This window comes from Centrocercus urophasianus, unplaced genomic scaffold (assembly GCF_019232065.1).
Source record: "Centrocercus urophasianus isolate 14NV4802_14NV808 unplaced genomic scaffold, USGS_Curo_1.0 seq_15, whole genome shotgun sequence".
NCBI classification, from domain to species: Eukaryota; Metazoa; Chordata; class Aves; order Galliformes; family Phasianidae; genus Centrocercus; species Centrocercus urophasianus.
In genome coordinates, this window is record NW_024884697.1 from 27,229,538 (window position 1) to 27,252,219 (window position 22,682).

Sequence of the window (22,682 nt, forward strand, 5' to 3'; positions counted from 1 at the left end):
AAGATAAAGTAGTCCTTTTTGTTTCATGTGATAATTCAGGATTCAAGCTAGCAACACTCAGCTATCTGAAGAGATTAATATTAATCCTTTAAAAAAAACAAAACAAAACAAAACAAAAACCTTAGGATATTGTCTCTAACAGCAGCAAATTATGATTGTTTTTGCAATTGTCTAAATAAGTTAATAAATTGCTATGGTATAATAAAAGCCACAACTGCCAAGTAATGTTTCAATATCCATCCTTTCTCAGAGGCCTTATTGACAGCGGACTGATAAGCTCACATGTATTTATGTTAGGATTACACTAGCTGTGTCAGGGATAGGATGTGTTTGTATAGCTCTCTTAAGTTCAGAGACATAGCAGAGTCTAGTAGCTCCAAAAGGTGGAAGAAAAGCAAATGTGCAGTAGTGCCAGCTTCCAGATAAATAAATCATTTTCGTGGTTGCTGGTGTTCTAGCATAGATTTTAGCAAAGTTCAGACACTTTATTGGTAGAAACACTTGTGAACAAGTGATGCCCAGATATAGGCAGCAAATGTAGTAGAAGCTCAGTGAACCTACTTCTTTTCATAGATTTCAAACACAAGAAGCACAAAAAATGTCAGATTTGTGCTGCTGTAAACCTTACCAGTACTGCTAACAGCTGCTGTGCAAAATGACTTGACTACTGAACATACCAAACACAGGAAGTGCAGAACAGGTTAGAAGGAATTTTCCAGCAGAAGTAAAGAAAGTTAATCCAAAAAGCATTCTGTTCTTGCCTCTGAAATTGTACAAAGTCCCCTTGCTGCCTCCCATCCTTAACTTTATAAAGTTACATTTAGAATTTATATATTTGTGCAATAACAGCTTTTTTTTTAGTGAAGAGGATTTACTGGAAGCACATTCGATTGTTGTTGTTGTTGTTTTTTTGATTGATAGATTTACTGAATTAGAGGTCTGGAGAAAAGCAGCTGATGTCATCTTTTTGGTTCAGGAAAGACTGCAAACATTTACAGAACATTGATGCCAAATAGGGATGTAAATTTCAAGCTCATAAATAATCATGAGCAGATGAAATACTATTTAGAATATTGTATCAGCAAAATCCCTTTCAGTTGGAAATTTTCAATATGAAACATTCTGGGAAATTCTGTAATTAATATGATGAAGATTCTGACACTGATTTGGAACTGGTTTAGATGATCACATTTATTCCACCTGTACTTCTGTACCTCTGAATCAGCAAGTTGTACTATCAGAAATTACAACTTCTCAAAGGCAGCAGAGGTATTTTAAAGTAATATGGTCATACAATATTCCATTCTAATATTTACAAGCATACATACACACACATACATACATACATACATATGCGCAGTGCCAGTATTTCTGTTAAGCTGTACATTTGGTAACATATCTCTGTGTGTCTAGTAATAATTATGAGCATCTTTATTAAATTTTGTTACTGGAGACTTCAGCTTTCCCACATGTTTTAAGCCAAGTTCCATATCTGACAGCTCCATGTCATACCTTCCATTGCTAGTAGAGAGTAACAACTGCTAGCAGTGAGTGCACAGGCCTCTTGCTTATCTAAATGCCTGTCATTGTGAAAACAATTTTGTAATAATGCATCATTTTTTCAATTATGCATTTACATTATTAACAGTCACTGAAAGACAATTACAAAAGGTAACTTTGCATATAAGATTATTTTGTTACCTAGGATACTTTTCATATGAGATGTAGCTGATTTTTTTCTTAACAGTGGCTGTTTTGATGCATAGTTGACTTGATGCCCAGTTAGAAGATTAAGTATATGAAAGCTTTCCTCAGCTCCTTCTGCCATGCCTGTCTGTTGCAACTTGTTTCAAAAGATTCACAAAAGAGTGCTGTTCTGAGCTTGAAAAACTTTATCTTTTGTAAACATTGCTAAGTTATGGCTTTTGAAGTTCCTTACCTCATTTAAAATACAAGCAATGGTGAAATTAACAGCTTTTTGTAATTTACCTACAGCCTTCTTAAATAAAAACGTCACATTATTATGGTCTGTATTCTAACTTGGCTGGTATCCCAAAAAAACAAAACAAAATCAATATGGCTGATAGAAGGGTACTCTCAGATTATTTCACACATATGTTTAAGTTTATATGTGCCACTAGTCAGCTCTTTAATATCTGGTCTCATTAAAACTTTGTGTCATCATGACTAAGTGACTTACATAGGAATATTTGTGTGTAGATACTTAAAAAAAAAGAAAAAAAGATGTATATTTTTTAATCTGTCAACTGCTGTCCAATTTAGTAAATGATCACTGGATGCTTCATTCAGTTCTTTGTCAAAACCAGTTTTTAATTTGCGCAGAGGGAATCTCTTGAAACGTGAAAATACATAATCTCAGCCAAGTAAAGAAACGTTGCTTTGTTTTGTTTTGTTTTTTATAGTCCTTTCCCATACAGATAATCACTGAATTTAAAGTTTACGCAAGTAAAAACAGATTAAAGACTAATACACGATGAGTCCCTGTAGATGAGTTTAACAATAGCAGCAAATGAAATTAGATATTGTACATGTGTTCCATCTTCCAGCTCCAACTGAGGTACCTACAGATGTGAGCGTGAAAGTTTTGTCATCTTCTGAAATTTCTGTTTCTTGGCATCATGTTACTGAGAAATCTGTGGAAGGATATCAGGTGAGTATAGCTGCAGCACTGCACGTTTTCTCATTAATTCAATTTCCATAGTTAAATGCAAGGATAATTCCTATTGTAACATTCTAGCTCTCAGGTTCACTTGTCTTAAGCTTGCTGTCCAGATTTCACATCCCAAGAAAGAGATTATTTTTGGTGCTGTGTACTTCCTTACTAAGACATTGGCAAGTCATTGTTATATCACGAAATAATGCTGCCTGTTTATGTTACGTAATCAAATGAGTATGTTTACCTTCTCAAAACATATTGAAATTAAATTTAGGGCGTAATCGTCAACAGAGACATGAAACTGTAAGTAACTCATGACCCATTTAAAGTATCAGCAATTATTAATATAATTCTCCCACAAGTTCTTTATTACATGGAACATGGTGAAATACACATATAATCCTGTAGAACAGGTACAGTACTATTGTGCAAGGCAATGTTTTGTTCGTGGTTTCTATTCCTCACATGAGAAAGAGCTTCAAGGTATGTTTTTCTGGTCCAAAAGTAAGTGGTAGTACTGGTAAAAATTGTTCATGTCCTTTGACAAAGATGATAACAGCCACAAGATGGTTGCTACTAGAAATGACCGTGTAGCTTTCCATGTGGCAGGGGAATTCTTACATCATCCATGCATAGCCGGATGAACTCAGCTGGCTTTCTTTGGTTGCATTCCAGAAAAGGCACTAGATTGTTAGTGATTTGCTTTGATGTTTAAGTCATCAGCTGCTTGGTGGTAGCTTCTGTGTTCCAGAATGAACGGAGGATAACTTCGTAGAATGTGTCTACATGACTGAAATACATATGAATAAATGTTCTTTTAAATACTAGTACTTGCTTCTGTATTTCATTATATCGATTTATCTCTCCGTGAGATATGTGTAATATTTTTAGGATATTGTGACAAGACACAGATCATAGTGAAGATCTCAGCAAGAACTAGCACAGTGTCCCATGTAAAAGGATTGAAGATAGTTGATTCTCCAGAATGCGCACATAAAGTTATAAGCACAATTACAAACTCAGGAAACTGAGATTTGAAATAAAGGCACTGACATCATCAACTGTGACTCTCAATTTACTAAAACACCACACTGGTTTGGTGTTTCATATGAGTTGTACGACTAAAATCTAATAGAAAAAGTCATAGTCAAATATGAGAGTAGGGTGGAGAGTGTAGATCTGAGAGCTCAACTCTGCTAGCCACGTAGCAGAGTTGCACTTCCAAGTTGGACTGTCTATGCAGAAAGTGAGCAAGAAGCCTTGGTGCTGGGAATAACCTGAACAGTCAATGGGCAGATGCACACCAGGGAACTTGTAGGGATGCAGATACCAGTGGCAAAGGGGGCTGGAAATGTGCTGGAAAGCTTGGGGTTGCATTAGTGACAGAACATGGCAATTGATGTTTAAAATTGCAATGTGTGGTGGGGGGAGGACATATGGAGGGATGCTGACGATGACTGGGGGAAGAACATGGTGGGAGAACATTCTCATAGGTATTTTAGGTCACATTTTTATTTTGCACTATTTTTACCTAAAGCCAGCTAAGTTTCTTACAGGGAGCATCAGGGGAAGAAGAGAGAATGATACAATCACCAAGGCTGGAAAAGACCTCCAAGATCATCCAGTCCAACCACCCACCTACCACCAATGTTTCCCCACTAAATCCTGTCCCTTAGTATAGCATCTAAACTTTTCTTGAACATAGTCAGTGATTCCACCACCTCCCTGGGCAGCCCATTCTGTTGCCTGACCATCTTTTGGAGGATAAGTTTTCCCCAATGTCCAATCTTAATCTCTCCTGGTGCAACATGAGGCCATTCCCTCTTGTCCTGTCACTAGTTATGCGGGAGAAGAGGGCAACCACATCCTCCTTTCAGACAGTTATAGAGAGCAGTAAGATCTTCCTTGAGCCTCCTCTTCTCCAGACTAAACAATCCCAACTCCCTCAGCTGCTCCCCAAAAGACCTGTGCTCCAGACCCTTCACCAGCTTCATTGCCTTTCTCTGGATATACTCCAGGGCCTCGATATCTTTCTTGTAGCAAGGAGCCTAAAACTGAACACAGTACTCAAGGTGTGGCCTCACCAGAACTGAGTACAGGGGGAAAATCACCTCCCTGTTCCTGCTGGCCACCCTATTTCTGATACAAGCCAGGACGCCATTGGCCTTCTTGGCCAACTGAGCACACTGTTGCCTCGTGTTTAGCCAAGTATTGGCCATTGCCTGCAAGTACCTTTCTTCCACGCAGTCTTCCAGCTACTCTCCCCCAAGCCTGTAGCATTGCCTGGGGTTGTTTTGGCCAAAGTGCAGGATCCAGCACTTTATTACCTGACGGTGCCATAACTGACCTAAATGCTAGAGTTTAAGAGGTGAGAGTATTCTGAGTTATGTATCTGGAGGTATTTCACGTGTGACATGATGTTTTTCACACTAGGAGGAGTCAGATTTTCTTGACACTAATGCACACTGTCAGAATGACTACCATTGCAGTGATGAGTGTGAGCTGATACATTTTGCCATTACAGTGGAGTGTCTTCAGCTCACACTTAAAGGAGAGATAAAGTAAGAAAACTATCTCCATCCATACAGAAAATTTGAGATTTTTGAGTTCTTGCAGTATACTGCTAAAAGCCACAGCTCTTTGGGACGTGCAATACCACAGACACTATATGATTCCTTCTGCTTCTATGAAACAGATGTTTATTTTATTAAAAACATCTATCTCTGTTCGTTGCTATTGATCCTCTCACTGAAATAAGTCATTAACATTTTGTTATTATGAATAGAATGTCTCTTTTCTGTTACTCCTATGTAAAGCTTCCATGCTATGAAAGATGTTGTTTCATGATACTAACAAAAATCTTCAGACGTATTTCAGTATATTAAAATTTGAATTAAAAGAGAGAAAAAGTAAGATAGTGGGTTTTTTTTCCCTAATTTTGAACACAGGCAGCTGTGCTAATTCATAATGGCAGAGGCATTCTCTTCCCACCGATCACTGTGTGAACCTTTTGTTGGTTTTGGCTTAATTCCTTCAACAGCCTCTAGAGTTGGAGTTAAATATTCTTCTCTGTCCTCTAAGGATCCATAGGCTACCCTAGCAAGGTAAATGCAGAGCACTGGGAAAAAAATAGATTGACTGAGATTCATGTCCATGCTCTGAAATAAAAAAAAGAGAGCAAACTGAAAAATGTGGATTCTTGTAACAATGGGGCACAGCATTCTGGATACAACTTCCAGAAAGGCAAGAGAGTGAAAGGAAAATTCCTAAGTATTTCAAAAGACTTTTAAAGTATTTAAACAATATGTGAGAAGAGAAATGTAGGAATAAAGAAGACAGTACTTTTTCTCAGCTCTCAAGGGAGTTGTCTTATTTCAAATTTTACAAGAGTAGCTACAACAATCCAACTATAGAGATACAACTCACATTGTAGGCGTAGTTAAATCCACAACATTTCAGCCAAGAGCAATAGTATTTGGGATTTAGATTTAGTTTAATTTTTAAATTATATTATTTTTACCTGAAATGTAATATGCTGTCAGTGTAATTTACATTTTCATTCATTGTTCTCACTTGTCTTGTTTGATGCTGCACATTACCTATTATATTATGCCTGTAATATTCCTGTAGTGTAAGTGAACAGTAAAAAAAGTAGAAAGTTTTGCAAGTCCAAGGTATTCAAAAGCTTCCATTATATGTCTAATGTTTAACAAAAGCTTCTCATATAAGGTGCTTGCCATCTTTACATGAAGCAGATAATTGGCAGTAGAACATGCTAAAAAGTGAATGAATAAGTCTTCAGCAACTACTTGATATCTACAATAAAGCTGCTCTTAGTAGCTAATTCATTTTTGACTGTCTAGAATTTCACAGATATCCCTTTGCTACAGCTAGAAACTTGTTTGGCCTTTGGTACAGAGAAAGACCTAAAGTCCTCCAGTACAAAATCTCTCGTGATTTAATCACAGTTATCACAGTAATCACAGCAGCTAATGGCACCCCACTGATTGCTTTCAACAAAAAGAGTTTATTTACAACAGTTTGTTAATTAGAATCACATCAAACCAATTCTGATTTGAAGAGTGTAGTAAATGCCAGCTGAAATGTTAACATCCCCTACCAACTTGAAATGTTCAGAAAAGAGAGGTTACCAGCATTCTGGAGAAGCTTGCAGAATTAATTGGGCATATATTTCTCATTCATCTCCGGGCAAAGGCTGTCCACTCAGATATCTTTATGATGCTACTACAGTTCTTGAAAAAATAGTTTTTACTCAAAGGAAAAAAAAAGTCACATAATATGTGATAAAACATTTAAGTCTAAGGGCCAATAGAAGAAGAGCTGGTGAGCAAGTAGCTCATGGAAAAGTAGGTAAGAAATAGATATCCGTTCAGATCTCATTATTTTTTAAGCCAGTCTTTACTGATGATGATTTATAAGTCTTTTTAATCATAAAAAGAAACAAAAAATGTCATAGTTGTGCATTTAGGACTGTGTTCAAGAATGTCAGGGAGGTTGTATGGTCTAGTTCATTTTTCTAAGAAATATGTGATGAATTAAAGTTAAATGAACAATTTCATGAAAAAACTGACAGATTTTCTCTGTACAGTTAATTGACTTTGTATTTTAAGATAGGTTTACATTGATGCTTTCCCTCTATTTTAAGCATTTAAAGGTCCTTTCTCAACTACATTGACAAATGTCACATTGTACTCTGAAATCACATTGAATTTAGCCAGAGAACTTCAGAAAATGTTTATGTACGCACAGCTAGATATACGCACACCAGATGACTGAATTCTTCTCATTTCTCTAGAGAGAAGTACAAAAGGAATAGATTTATTAGAGAGTTTACACACAGTATTGTGAAATCAATAGCAGAGCATAGTCTAGTGTAGGAGAACAATATTAAAGTTCTGAGTAAAATGCTCAGCTTCAAAACAGCAAGAAAATAGCCTCATTTGGCAAAGGCATTATCCATTTCCCAGACTTTTAATGAATTAACTGAGAACAAAGTAATTCACTCTGAGAAAAATTTTCATAATACATACATTTATAGGCAACTATAGTTCGCCTGGAGAAGGAGTTCCATGCAATTGCTGTTAAATGTCTTTTAGCTCACTTAACATCCAGAGTATGAAGTATCAAAATGTATACATGGTATTTTATAAACTTTCCTTATAACAAAGTATGTTAAATTTAATTATTCAATTTGCTTACAGATTCGTTACTGGGCTGCTCATGATAAAGAAGCAGCTGCACAGAGGGTACAAGTAAGCAATCAAGAGTATTCGACCAAACTGGAAAACTTGAAGCCTAATACACGCTACCACATAGATGTGTCTGCCTTCAATAGTGCAGGCTATGGACCTCCCAGTGGAACCGTTGACATTATTACCAGGAAAGCACGTAAGTAAATTGAGCATTAGGTTATTTATAATGTTCTGTACGTCATTATTGCATGTTGTATCACATCTGTCATTTCTTCAAGCTTGGCTCCTCATTTATGTATCAGACATTCTCCCTTTATGTAGTATTGATTCTCTGTACAAAAAATTCGACTAGTTTTACACTTACAGATTAATTAAGGGTGGAAAGGACTCAGAAGCCCCTACATCCTTCTCAAAGCAAGGCCAGCTGCAAGCTCAGACCAGGATGCACAGGGCTGGGTCTTGTGGGGATGAAGACCCTCCCTGCGAACCCTGTTCTACAGCCTAACTTTTTCCTAGCATCTGGTCTGTGCCTCTTGTAGTCAAATGTGTGTCTTTTGTCACTCATCCCTCCTGCCATGCACCACTTTAGAGAACCTGGCTCAATCTTATTGATAAATGCAGACAGGCTGCTCGTAATTTGCTCCAAAGAAAGCAACTTCTTCTTGAGAATGAACAAGCCTGTCTCTCTCACCTTCCTATCAAAGGGCAGGTACTCCAGCTCCCTACAAGGTCAGTGGCCCTGTGTTAAGCTCACTGCACATTATCGGTGTCTTTCTTTTACTGGGGGACCCAAAGCAGGACATGATATTCCAGGTCTCTCTGAACATTCTTAGAAGTGTTCAATTAAGAAGTATATCTTGTGTATTTATTACACACTTCTGTGCACTAAAAATGTGTACAACCAGTTTGAGGATTTCTGTCAGTAAATACTGTACTGGGCAACTTGGATCTGCAGGGTTGTGCTGAATAATAATATATTTTATACATTTACAGTGTGAAATACGATTAACAGCTTCTGCAGTGGGTGCTCTGATTAACTGAGTTAAATGCTTCAGAATTGCCTTTAAATGGTTAAATAATAAATATTAAATTTCAATGAATAAGTATGACTTAAGCCACATTTCAGGGAGGTTCTGAACATATTTGCATGCCAGCAAACACACATGGTCAGCAGCATAGTAAAGGGTAATTTTGGCCACTTCCATTCTGACAGAAGGACAAACCCACAAAGCAGGCACTGCACAAGCCATACAAAATTGCCTGGCCAAAGCTGCAGCACTTAGTTCAAAGAAGAAAACTGCATACCTATATGAAGATCAGATATCACAGAATCACAGAATTGTAGGGGTTGGAAGGGACCTCCAGAGATCATCGAGTCCAACCCCCCTGCCAAAGCAGGTTCCCTACACCAGGTAGCACAGGTAGGCATCCAGGCAGGTCTTGAACATCTCCAGAGAAGGAGACTCCACCACCTCCCTGGGCAGCCTGTTCCAGTGCTCCTTCACCCTCACTGTAAAGAAGTTCTTGCGCACATTCACACAGAACTTCCTATGCTGCAGTTTCCTGCCATTTCCCCTTGTCCTGTCTCCACTCACCACTGAAAACAGTCCGGCCTCGCCATTCTGCCCCCCACACCTTAGATACTTACAGACCTGGATCAGGTCCCCTCTCAGTCTTCTTTTCTCAAGGCTGAACAGACCCAGTTCACTCAGCCTTTCCTCATAGGAGAGATGCTCCAGGCCCTTCACCATCTTTGTGGCCCTCCGCTGGACTCTTTCCAAGAGATCCCTGTCTTTTTTGTACTGGGGAGCCCAGAACTGGACGCAGTACTCCAGATGAGGTCTTACCAGGGCAGAGTAGAGAGGGAGGATCACCTCCTTCGACCTGCTGGCCACGCTCTTTTTAATGCACCCCAGAATGCCATTGGCCCTCTTGGCCACAAGGGCACACTGCTGGCTCATGGCCAACCTGTCGTCCACCAGGACACCCAGGTCCCTTTCCACAGAGCTCCTCTCCAGCAGCTCATCCCCCAACCTGTACTGGTGCATGCAATTATTCCTCCCCAGATGCAAGACTCTACACTTGCTTTTGTTGAACCTCATCCGGTTTCTTACTGCCCAGCTCTCCAGCCTGTCCAGGTCTTGCTGAACGGCAGCACGGCCTTCAGGCGTGTCAGCCAATCCTCCCAACTTCGTATCATCAGCAAACTTGCTGAGGGTGGCCACTATCCCCTCATCAAGGTCATTGATGAAGATGTTGAACAAGACCAGACCCAGCACAGACCCCTGAGGAACACCGCTGGTTACAGGCCTCCAACCGGACTCTGCACCGCCAACGATGACCCTCTGTGCTCTGCCAGTCAGCCAGTTCTCAACCCACCTCACTGTCCACTCATCTATCCCACACTTCCTCAGCTTTGTTATAAGGATGTCGTGGGGGACGGTATCAAACGCCTTGCTGAAATCAAGGTAGACTACATCCACTGCTCTCCCCCATCCACCCAGCCAGAGACAACATCATAGAAGGCTACCAGGTTGGTCAAGCACGACCTTCCCCTGGTGAACCTGTGCTGACTACTCCTGATAACTTCCTTTTCTTCCAGTTGTCTGTAGATGACATCCAGCATAAGCTGTTCCATCACCTTTCCAGGGAATATAATTTCCTGATATAATTATAATAGATATAATAGATGTAATAGATATAATAGATATAAAAATAATATAAATAGATAATAGATAATATAAAATATATAATATAAATGTAAAAATATAAAAAATAGATAATAGATAATATAAAAATAATATAAATAGATATAAAAATAATAGATATAATTTCCCTTTTTACGTTTCTACATATCCATGAAAATTTCACTGAAGGTTTATGAAGTAAGTCTCAGTTCTTTGCACATTAATGCATATGTTGCTTTTCAGCTCCAAGCCAACGTCCAAGAATCATCAGTTCTGTAAGATCTGGTTCAAGGTACATCATCACCTGGGATCATGTGAAGGCAATGTCAAATGAGTCTGCAGTTGAAGGATACAAAGTATGACCTGTGAAAATAATTTTTATCTATGCATATTCTACATGAGCTGCATTTTATGAACAGGAATGTATTTTAGTACCTAAATGAGCTTAAACATAATTGCATGCTAAAGATGAAGGTGTCAGGCTCAGAGATCTTAAACATCTCGTAAACACAGGGCAGAGCTGATGGGCTTAGTCAATATGATGAGAAAATAGTGTGGGTAGTCACCCATATTATGGTAATGTTTAGATCCGCTCTGACTGTAGCAACCTGATATCCAGTATGATTAAATTTAGTCCATAGGCTAAACGGTATTTCAAAAAACTTCTTTAAAAGTTTCTCCCTTTACCAGCTGCATTGCTCCAGCTTTCTCTCCTAACTCCATGGGAGCTACAGTTGCAGAACTGAACTCAAGTTCTCGCAGTTAAAGAACACAAGTTCTTTACAGGAACTTCAGGGAAAAGGGAAGTAAACTATCACCTAGCCTATGAGAGCAAGTGTGTATACTAACCATAGAGTGTACAAAAAGCTTCGGAAATAATTTTGTGTTTAATTTTGCTGCTTGCGTGGTGGTAGGAAAATCAGTATTAATTTCCACACATACAATTTTTCCTTGAGGAGTTGAATTAATTCCTGGGAATTGGTGTAAATATTTTCCAGAAATAATTCAAGAGAAAGTGGAGATCTTTTCTAAAGGTCCCACAAGACATACACTGTCATATTTACAATAGTTTAACAGCACTGAAATTTAATATTGAAATTAATAATTATTTAATTTATGAAAATAGTAATCAATTTTATGTTAAAAAACCTAACTGAGAAGTGAGATTTTTATTTGGTGCTCTTTGACACCCTCCATTCCTGTCCTCCATCATTCAGACACTTATTCTGAATGTAGAAAATTGAAATTATTTTTCAAAAGGTGGTGTAAATTATATGACAGAGAAAGCAATGAAGAAACGTCTTATCTAGATTCACCCTAGATAAAAAGGTAAAAGATGGTACTAAAAGATGTACTAAAAGATGCAGCTAAGTTCTGAGATATATACGCGCATAAACCCAATACCTTTTAATTCACTCATTGTACATATATGTTTTTGTGGAAATGTGGCATTTTAATAAAAATGTTTGCTCTGGCTTTCCTAGGTGCTCTATAGACCAGATGGACAACATGAAGGCAAGTTGTTTTCAACTGGAAAACACACAATAGAGGTCCCAGTCCCCAGTGATGGTGAATATGTTGTTGAGGTCCGAGCACACAGTGAAGGAGGAGATGGAGAAGTAGCTCAAATTAAAATTTCAGGTGAGCAGAACTTCTTCCTTCCTTCCAACGCTCCTTGGAAATCTTGGAGTAAGCACTTTCTTCTTGTGTACTATCCAGAGATGTCCACTATGTTCATGCTCAAAACTGGAGAGGTAGCTAGCTCTTCAGAAGTGACTGCACTGATAATTATGGTTTATCTTAAGTTTTCCTGAAGACTGATAATGCACACAAGACACTTCAGTAGTGGTCCAACTCAGTCCAGGAAGCACTGTCAATCTTCCAGATATCACTGCTTCTACAGGTGCCTTCAGTTATGCTGCCACTTTCTGTAGTTTACTGCAAGCATAACTACACGTGCATAATACATGTGCATGCCTAGGGCTCAAGAAGTCGACTTCCAATAATCCTGTAGTTCCTAGTATCTGGTGTCTCTGCATCTCGTTCCACTGTTTACTGTCACAACAAGGAGAAAGACAACTGAGAAAAGAGTGGTCCACAGTGGTCCACAAACCAATTGCTAGAAGAGTTCCACTTCTCAAGGTAGAGGAGAAGCTGTACCACACACAGATTAAAAAGAAATGAGAGATGCAAAACGTTCAACTTCAGAGTGGTTTGGATGATTGATAAAGAGGGTGGCCAGGCTGATTCATCTTATGTTCACTATTGACTCTAAATACAAGGTCAGACATGATCTGTACATCCCTTGCCTACCAGTTTTGCAATTTAAGTAGTGTTTTAGCACACTTTGTATGAAGCAGAAAATATAATGATATCAAGGACTCAGTGTTTTTGCACAATTATAATTTAAACATGTGCTGTATTATTTTATTTTTTTCTTTAATTAAAAAATGAACTTTGGGGATAGTATCGTTTAAACACAACAATAGTGTTGTCACACCATCAATGCAATCATTATTGTGTCTTTTAAAAAAGCAACATCTGTGCTATCTTGTGAGTGTACTTTAAGAAAATCTGCCAATTCTGAAAAGAATGGATCTCCGACTTGCTGCTTTTCAGTTATATATACAGTTTAAATCACCTAATGTGAACTCATGGATATCACTAGTCTTGTTTGGATGAAGCATCTAGTCCAGTCTTGGTAAAATGGAATCTAGAGATGGAGAACCATAAGAGTTGGTTCCAGTCATTAATCACCTTCGCTGATGACAACTTTTTGCCCTAGTTTTATCTGGTTTTGAGATCCGCCCGTTGCTTTCTTTTATAGCTTCTGTCTAGACCAAAAAATCTTACCATATCTGTTATTCCCCTCCATTAAGATAGGTATATACAAGGTCTACTCTGAAAGTAATGACTCCTATTAAGTTGGCTCACAAAGTTAGAGGCAGATGATGGTGGTATGGCAGTAGAGGCTGAACCTTCCCACCAATATTCATTACATGTTGTTGCGATGCAACAGATGGCAGCAGAGGGGCAGTCTGACACAATGGCAAATTAAGCAAAGTTGTGTCACTGAATTCCCCCATGCAGAAAAAATGGCATTCATTGTCATTCATCAACACTTGCTGAATGTTTCTGGAGACCAACCAGTAGTTGTGAACACAATGAAGCAATGAGTAGTGCATTTCATTAGTGGTGACAGCAACGGTGGGTCACCTGTGCTGGTACAGATTTTTAGGAGCTCAGTATGCCAGCTCTTGTTCATCGCTGGTGAAAATGCCTAGGTAGTGGAAATGACTATATTGAAAAAGAGTGTTTTGTATGTGAGAATTTGCAATGTCAAATAGCATTACTGTGCTTTTTATATCTCATGGAAATAAATAGGAGGCATTACTTTTGGATCAACCTATACATATCAATCAAGTAACTGATCAAGTAACTGATTCCATCCTAAGCTAAATGGAATCAGCGCCTTGACTTTCTCAGTGATAGCCTTTTTTCAGGTCTTAAAGAATTTTGACAGCTCTTCGTTTCTCTGACTTCTGAGAATTCCCTCAGGACTATAAACACTACAACTGTATGTACTGCTGTCTGAGGAGATGCTCTTGCCTCCCTACATTTACTACTCCAAGCATTATTTATGAAAGGCTTTCATTAGTCGTTCATTTCACTGCACTGGACTATAAAATGGTGTTCAGCTTGTTTTCCAACTCCACCCTTAAATTTTTCCCAGAGTCCTAGCTTTCCAGGATATACAGTGTCCCTTCCTGATTTGTGTAGCATTTCCTTAGTGTGTAATTTTATATAAGGTTGTGATTATGCACAGTTGGTTTGAATGACCTTAAGTTCCCATGCTATCTGGGATGATGATTTTTCTTGGAAACCTGCAAAGGAGGCTAGGTTTCCTAGAAACAAATGTTTTGGTGGTCAACTGGCCAGAATGGAACTTATATGTTTAGAGTGATGTAAACAACAGAGAAAGCAAAGCATAAAGCATCTTACGTAATTTAGAGCAGACCGTTGCCTTTAGGATCTGATTCCAGAATTTTCAAACTACATTAATTTCTTGTGTAAGAGTGGGGAGAATTAAGCAGCAAGCGCAGGGACTGAAAATAGCCTGGATGCTGACCAGGATGGAACGCATCCTAAGCAAACTAAAAGGATGCACGGAAGAGAGAGGAGTGTCTAAAAAACCTGTGTTTCTTCCAAATTTATGTCTTCCTGCTATTCATTGGGTATCAAATCCAAAGTAATCTACCTCATATGACCAAGTTAGGTAACCATATTTCCATTATAAACAGTTTTCATCTAGGGTGTGATTCAGATATTTAAACATTCAACAGCTTAAGCAATGCTTCTGGCATTTGACGTGCCCTAGATTAGCAGAGACGTCCATGTAATGCTGGCAGGTATGACAGGTTCTACAGGAGACCTTACGTCTTCTGGATCAGCAACTGGAGGCCAGGTAGGACCTTAGAAGCACCATTTGCCCAGTATTTCAGGCATCTGAATTGCACTTTTTTGCAAACCAAAACCATTTCCTTGATTTGTGTGGCTGAAATTGCTGTGCTAGGAGGCTACAGCATAGTCAGTGTGTTGTAGATGTGCAGTTCTAAGCTCTTGCTGAATTGTGTACAAGAACATCTAGCTCAGGAGCCCTAGATAGCCCCGAGATCTTATGTATGAAATCTACAGTACATTTTAACAAGCAGAAGTTATATTTGAAAGTCAAATATAAAAGAAACTAGAACGTATTATTTCTAGCTTCTTATTTAAGGCACAAACCTTGTTTTTCTCTTTCTTACTAAAAAGCTAGGCATAGGCTGACAAAGGAGGCAAAGCATCCTAAAGCACCTTTGCCCACTTATATCCAGTCACCTTCCTAAGGATGCACTATTTTAGCTGAGCACGATGTAAAGGAAATTTAGCAAGTAGCCATCACACACACATTTCTGCTCTGTGAGCATCTTGAAATATGAGTTCTTTTCATAAAATCATTCACTGCATATGTGCTGAGCTGCGTTTTGGCGTATTGCTACAATCTGTAGACTAGTTGTGAACCACTGTATTTTACTGAGCAGTGCCTGTCATACAGTTAGAGGTTGCAGATACTTTTCAAGCCCACTATAATAAATACATGAGCCACGCAGTTGAAAAATAATTCTTGAGGTACCACAACTATTTGATGATTGGCACTACTTGTATGGCCAAAGAAAGCCGTTCCAACGGCTAACGTAGGCTTATCTATTTTCTCTGAAATACATTAAAGGCTGAAAATTGTGGTTTTTTGTCTCTTTTTTGCTTTATGGATTGCAATGCTTTGTCATAATACTAGTTTTAATGTAATCAAAGCAATCTTGCAGTAAGTCAGAACTAAAACCATGGGATACTCAGTACTTCTCTCACTTCACTTATGTAACTGCATTGGCCTCAGTGCATAATTTATGCCAGAGAAAAGAAAAATAGAAGCAAGCTCTCAAATCTTAACATTGCATCCATGAGGAAGGAGGGTAACTTCATATTTAAGAAAATACTGTGAAAAAAAACGAAGATAACACCTTCGTTTATAACCTTCAAATTTAAAACAAGGTTAATATCCCATTTTAAGTAGTGACATAGACAAAGAATAACTTACATACTGCATATTCTTACAGCAAGAAAACAAAATTAAACTAAATTATAGCTTTGCTTTCACTGCTTACATATAAATATATATGTGCATGTGTGTATTTATGAGTTCTATTTGCCAAGGCCATGTTTTATGATCCTGAAGAAATATTTACTTTGAAGTAAGTAGTTTTTTCAAAGCAAAATGGAAAACTTTTACCTATAGGAACTCACAAACGTTTTAATTATTTTATCTTTTTTTTTTTTTTTAATTATGATTTAAAGGGGATATTAATGTATGCTGCTCACATTAGTGTCAAACAAATCAGGTGGTCATTCAGTTTTTATGTATTACAGTCAAGCTCTCTTGATCATAATTTGAAAATGTCTGTCTGTTGCAAAGTTGGTTGCAGTTATAGGAAAAATAACAGGAGAAAGCAGGTAAAAATCATAAGGCATGCTTATGAAAAGAGGCCCCTGACTGGCTGTATGTTACATGGCAGTCTCTGTTACTGTAGTTGGATTTCTGATGATAAAGTTCTAAAGATAAGAAAAAGATACTCAATAAAAATGCTGAAAAACTATCAAGAAAGTCAAGGAAGGGGTGAAATCTGCAAGTGAAGCAAGGATCTTCAGCTAGACTAAAGGTAGTTAGTAAAGTAATCATTCACAGTAGGGAAAAACTAAACTCGAAAAACATTCACTTTTCTTCATAATATGTGGATGGAGGTACTCAATAAAAGCAGGCAGCAAGTTGAAAGCTATCCAAATAATACTCTTTTACATGGTACAGAATTAAACTGTGGAACTTCCAGTGCCAGGAGACTGAACAGGACAGAGTTATAAATACAGGCCTAGTCTGTCACTGCTTTGTTTAAATTAATGCCCTATATCCAGACCTTGACTCAAGAACTACTGAATGACAGATGTGGGGAAGAATATGAGACCAAAACTATACTCTGCAGGCAATGAATTTGTTTTTCTTTCCATTTCATCTGTTACAGACCACTGTTGGAGTCAGTGTCCTGAATGAGGCGGAGGCTTGGGTATCACTCATTAAATCTGACCCTGTGCTTCCAGATTTAGGAAAGTGTACTACAAAATGCTTGAATAATATTTAGTTGATAGACAAAGGATTATTCTTTTCAAATCCTCACATACTCTCCTTACTGTTCTCAGTAGCTTGGATGTTATCCACCAATCAATGACTGACTTCTAAGATGTTTAAGTAGACAAAGAAAAATAAATTGTGGCTCACTATTCAGTTAAAAATACCTTTTTGAAAAAGTTGGCAAGTTTTTGATAGACACTGCTTCAATAGGACCATCAATTCAACAATGAAGCAAAATGCTTGATAGTATATTCACTTCAACATTAGAGGAAGATGGAAGAAATCTGAATGTTCATTATGTATATTAACTCTCACTTCTTTAAATGTAGAAACACAATAAATAGAACACTGCAGAAAAAATCACATAGCCCATAGACTGAATGCTAAGAAGCATGTTTTGGATTAATAGAGTAATTCCTTTGATGCATAATGATTTAATTTAACACAAATGCATATTCTAATTTCACCTCTTGGTAGGACATTTAACTACTGAACTATATGCAGCATTTTTAATTGCTTTGAGAAATCAAAGGAAGGCAAGTGATCTTTAGAGTGGTTTAAAGTAATATTTGAAGGACTCATCTCATTATTTTTCCCCTTAATAATCTAGACAGGATTTCAAAGATGATCACAGGGATGAAGGAATGAAGAAAGGAATAGTTTCTAGCTGTGACAATTCTTGCACGTTTTAATTTTTAGTAGTAGCAATAGAAGTTCATTATTCAAATTATTTTTAAGTTAATTTTTAGTAGTAGCAATAGAAGTTCATTATTCAAATTATTTTTAAGTTCAGTGGTTAACAAATTATCTTAGGGGTGCCATGAAGTGGTGGCATGCTCATAACTCTCAGTTGTATGCACCTAACCTAACCAAACTATTTTTCTTCTCATTTAGTGAGGAGAGTGATTCAGAACTCCTAGATTAGACATCTGCTGTATCACACTTTTGCATGAAACCTCTCTCACTTATAACTGAACAAAAACCAGTGACTCTCTGACAAAAGCCATTGGTGATTTTCTGATTTAGTTACTGCAGGTATAAAGCACAGATAAAAGCACTTAATTGCTAAGTTAGAATTATCTTTTAAGTGACAGTGACCATATGGGAAATACTGGTGTATGTTTGCCTTCTTTCTGTAGATCTATTAATAGTACATCTTATTACATACTAAAATGCTCCGTGCCATTTTCAGGATACTTCAAGGATTAAAATGTCAGAATGTTCTTGCTTTTAAATGTTAATGCCATATATTTTACTTTCACCATATTCTAAAGCCTTTTCGTAGAAGCAATAGATGGAGAGGTGAAGATAGATTTGTCCTAGAAATAAGGTTTGTGAGAGTGATACCAAGGTACTTGTTTGTCTTCTGTTCCTGTACAACAGTTTATATTCAGCCAGTGGGGAAGGGAAGGAGGAATATTAATGCTGTCAAAGTAGGAAATTTCAAATGAATCTTTCATATCTGTTCAAATGAGTTGTTCAGAGTATCAAATTTGGTGCTTGTGGCTTTTTTCTATAGCGTCACTGAAGTAAGAACTTTATCATTTGAGAAATTCTGAAAGAAGGCCAGTCAATTTTTTTTCTCAATCAGCATGAAAATTTGCTTGACCTGTGAACTTTTGGTTCTTTGATTTTAGAGACTGGATTCATCACAGAAGCTTGAATCAAAGAAACATTAGTCTTAACAGATATGTCCTTTTTTTTCCTTTTCAAATCTGTGCTTTTTGGTCTTTAAATGATGCGCACTGAGAAGAAATAGCTGTGACTGTACGTTTTATTTTTCTCATAGTATGTAATGTTCTTCCAGTGTGCATTCCAAAAACTGGATCAGAAAAAGGCAATGTAGAACCACAGTGAGTCTCTTACGACAGATATCAGAAGACATGAAGTCTAGGGCATCCCATGTCGTACTGTGTGACAAGCCAGTGCCCAGTCAGAAGAACCAGAAAAGTGGCTGTAAATTCTTCTCTAGGTTATGATTAAACTTTCTTTTCTAGCCTCCCTTTTTCTTTTTTTTCCTGAAATATTAGGCCTTGTCAATGAGACTGACAGAGAAAACAGTTGACTTCCTCTGAGAAGTTATCAACCATAATTTCTGAGACCATGAAAAATATATCAGTGTGGAACATTCACAGCCAAGTGTTTTGCCATACCAGGCAATCTCTGTAATCATAGATGAGATTTTCTACATGGATGACCTACTAAAACTTGCTCCAAGCTCCTCCTGCTGCTTCAGCGGGCAATTTCCAGCAGTGAACACCTCTTCTTAACAGAAAACATGATTCAGCCTTGCTTGGTCTGGCAGTAGTGCTTGAGCTTCTTGTAAGCCAGTTTGTCAGGTGTGATTGCTCACAAGTGAAGAGAGAGCAGATGCTGAAAGGTGTAACAAGCCTTTGCCTGAATCTCACAAAATGGTAAAAAGTACAAATCTGGGTCACAGACAGACCTCCACGGATTGCTCTTGCTCTTATTTGTTGAGCATATCACTTTAAAAGTACATTTTAAAAATACTGTGTGTGGTCTTCTAATTAACTATCCATGCAAGATAATCTGTAATCTGTAAAGGGGAAGAAGATTCTGAGAAATAATTCACATTTATTGACATTTAATAATAGTCTGCCAACTGAATATTATCTCATTTTCCTCAGAGTCTAAGGCATCTTGTCATTTTGGCAGTGCAGGTCTCCAGCGGGGCCAGAGTCAATAGAAAGGTAGCCCATGCTGCTTCCAGCAAGCCAGGTGCTGTTGCCAGAACAAAACAAAAAGCTTGTTTGGCTCTGTTACGGATTCTTAAGTAGGAGAAGACAAACTAATAGTGGGTGAATAAACCACTCAGACCATCAGTAGTCCTTTGAACATGTTTTTAATGCTGTCTCTTTTGTTCTTGTAATAGGTTTAAAAGTGTTCTAAAGCAGCGCAGTAAACATTAGCACAGCACTAAGCACAGGGAAATGCACAGACAGCGTTATTGCCATCACATGTCTACTGTGCTGCAAAACTGTACTTCACAGAATTACTCTATGGAGCCTTTCTTGAAATGTTTATGGCATAGACAAGAAAAAAAAAAATTTCCTCATACCTGTGCAGAAATAATCCTAGACGATGGAAATTTGGAACTATGACTGAGCAATGTTGTCACCAATGCAAGATAAATATATTTTAATTAGTTCAATTATTTTCCATTTACCATGAATAAGAATAGCAAAATTGAAACCATGTCTGCCGATATTTCCCATTTCTTCTTAGTAGCAGTAGCCTTTCTTGAAGATGCTATTTCCAGCTGAGACAAGTAATATTTCTTTTCAGAAACCAGTTCACAGAATGACAAATCAACTCTCTTATTTTATGCTGTGTAGTTTAACCTAAAAAAAAAAATTATTTCCTCCCTTCCCACTTTTCTGTTCTGCCTGGGTAAATATGCACTCAAAACAGATATTGATGGAGCCTAGGGGATGCTAAAGAAACTAAGTAACAGTGTTCAGAGAATCTGAGGAGGCAAAAATACTTTTTCCAAAAATAATTCTTCCAGTTGGCTCAGTTATTTCCCACAGAAGTGAACATGCTTAGTTGCAAACAAGGAGATAGAAAATTTGAGAAGGCTTTGCATTTACCTTTCATAAAGTAAAAAGGAGAAATATAGAAACAGGTAGCCCTGATGGACATTGCTTTGTGGGCACTGGACCAAAAGGAGCATATTGTTTACAGGAAAGTAGATAGGAGTTTTGTCAAGAAAAAAAAATCCATTTTTTGAAAATAGGTGCAAAGGCACATACATTTATTAAATAACAAGAGTAAAACTTTGTTCTGCTATAAACTTAAATTGATTATTATTCCTATAAAATCTCAATTCTGATAAGGAAATTTTCTGTTTTCCTTACTCACTTGTAATAAATTTATGACAGGTTTTGTCAGGAAAATGTGTTGCATCTACTGTATCATTCAGATGGTCAGTCTGTGTCTACCTGAGTGGTTTGTACAGCACAGTAGAGGGTGGATGAGTAGAAAAAAACAGTTGACATTGAGGATCCAGCTCCACTATGTATGCTGAGGCCAGGTTTTGCTTTGCATGCTGTCTCTTCTGTTCCTGCACAGTGTGTCTAAGTCAGCTCCACAATGCAAAATAAAGCCCAGTAAGTGGGTTGAGCTGAGATGCTTCTGATCACACTCCTCAAACTAGAACATTCATGTCGATATTCCCCGCAATGTTCAGTTCCCAGGAACTAAGAAAACTGATGTAATTTAATACAGATTAATTCTTCAACAATATTTCTTGATAACAAAAGCAGAGAAGGAGTTTTGCTACAACAGGATCAGTTCATGATCAGCCAAGGAACAGTTTGACATTTGTGTATGTTGGCAGAGCAAATGCTTTCTCACTGAGAAAGAGAAGTTATTTACATATGACAGTTTCACAGATGATCAGGAACTAATTTCCTGTTTCGCAGACCTGATGAAAGTAAGATTTCTAAATTGTCTTCTACATTTTTTTTGTAATCAATATGGAAAGGATACTAATGTTGGGAAAAGGTCCAGAAATGTCTTGTCTTAAAGATAGGTAACACTTAAAGAAAATAATGACATGTTTTTAATAACAAGTTACTGCAGAGTTCTGGGAAATACACAGAAGTCTGAATTGTTTCAACTTCTTTCATTTGGACCTTAAATTAATTTCATTACTTTTGAGTATAATTGGAAAGCATGTTGCACAGTGTTCAAGATGCTGAAGATTTGGAATCTCCATTCAGAAATATAAAAAAATTTGCTCTCGACTCATGATTGAATTGGCAATGAAGAATATAAAGTACAAATAGAAAGCTGTGGATTAGTAGGACTTTACCAGGAGTTCCTGTAGTAGGTAAAGTTCTTGCTGAACGCAAACCTGTCTAGCAATTGTGCCCTTCATTTACTTGGGTAAGCAGCTGTTTGTGAGATAGCTATTCCAGAAGGCTGCTGAGAAAAGAAGGAAGGAAAAAGTTATGATAATTTCATGCATCAAATGCAAATTGTATTCAATAAGGCATACATTTCTGTGGATAGTTTAGTCATTGGCTTAAAAATAGCAACCATAGGAACTCTACAGCAGACGGTAGTAAGGCTTTCATGTGAATATAGCAAGAAACAAGATTTCATGGCTTCTTTTGTTTGGGGCTGTTGGGAAAAAAAAGAATTTATGGTGTGTTTATTTGAAGGAAATGAGGAATCTTGATCTGATGTCCACAGATAATGGGTTGGAGTGGTAATTAGGTGATGTGACAGTGATTTCGTTTTGGCCTCTACTTTCATGACTGTATCTTGCAATGGCATGCATGCTGGATACATAAGATGCTGACTGGGAGAACAGAATAAATGTTGTAGCACTGAGGAGAGAATGAAGCTTTATATTGCTA

The 22,682-nt window shown here is 37.6% G+C and overlaps 1 protein-coding gene across 1 annotated transcript in view; it reads left to right on the top strand.

Annotated features, from left to right (window-relative positions):
* Positions 1-22,682, top strand: part of CNTN1 (contactin 1) — a 237,459-nt gene that overhangs the window by 209,313 nt on the left and 5,464 nt on the right. Inside the window, 4 exon segments of the mRNA XM_042815730.1 lie at positions 2,568-2,671; positions 7,900-8,086; positions 10,821-10,933; positions 12,062-12,218. Of these exon segments, the coding sequence (XP_042671664.1) occupies positions 2,568-2,671; positions 7,900-8,086; positions 10,821-10,933; positions 12,062-12,218 (561 nt within the window).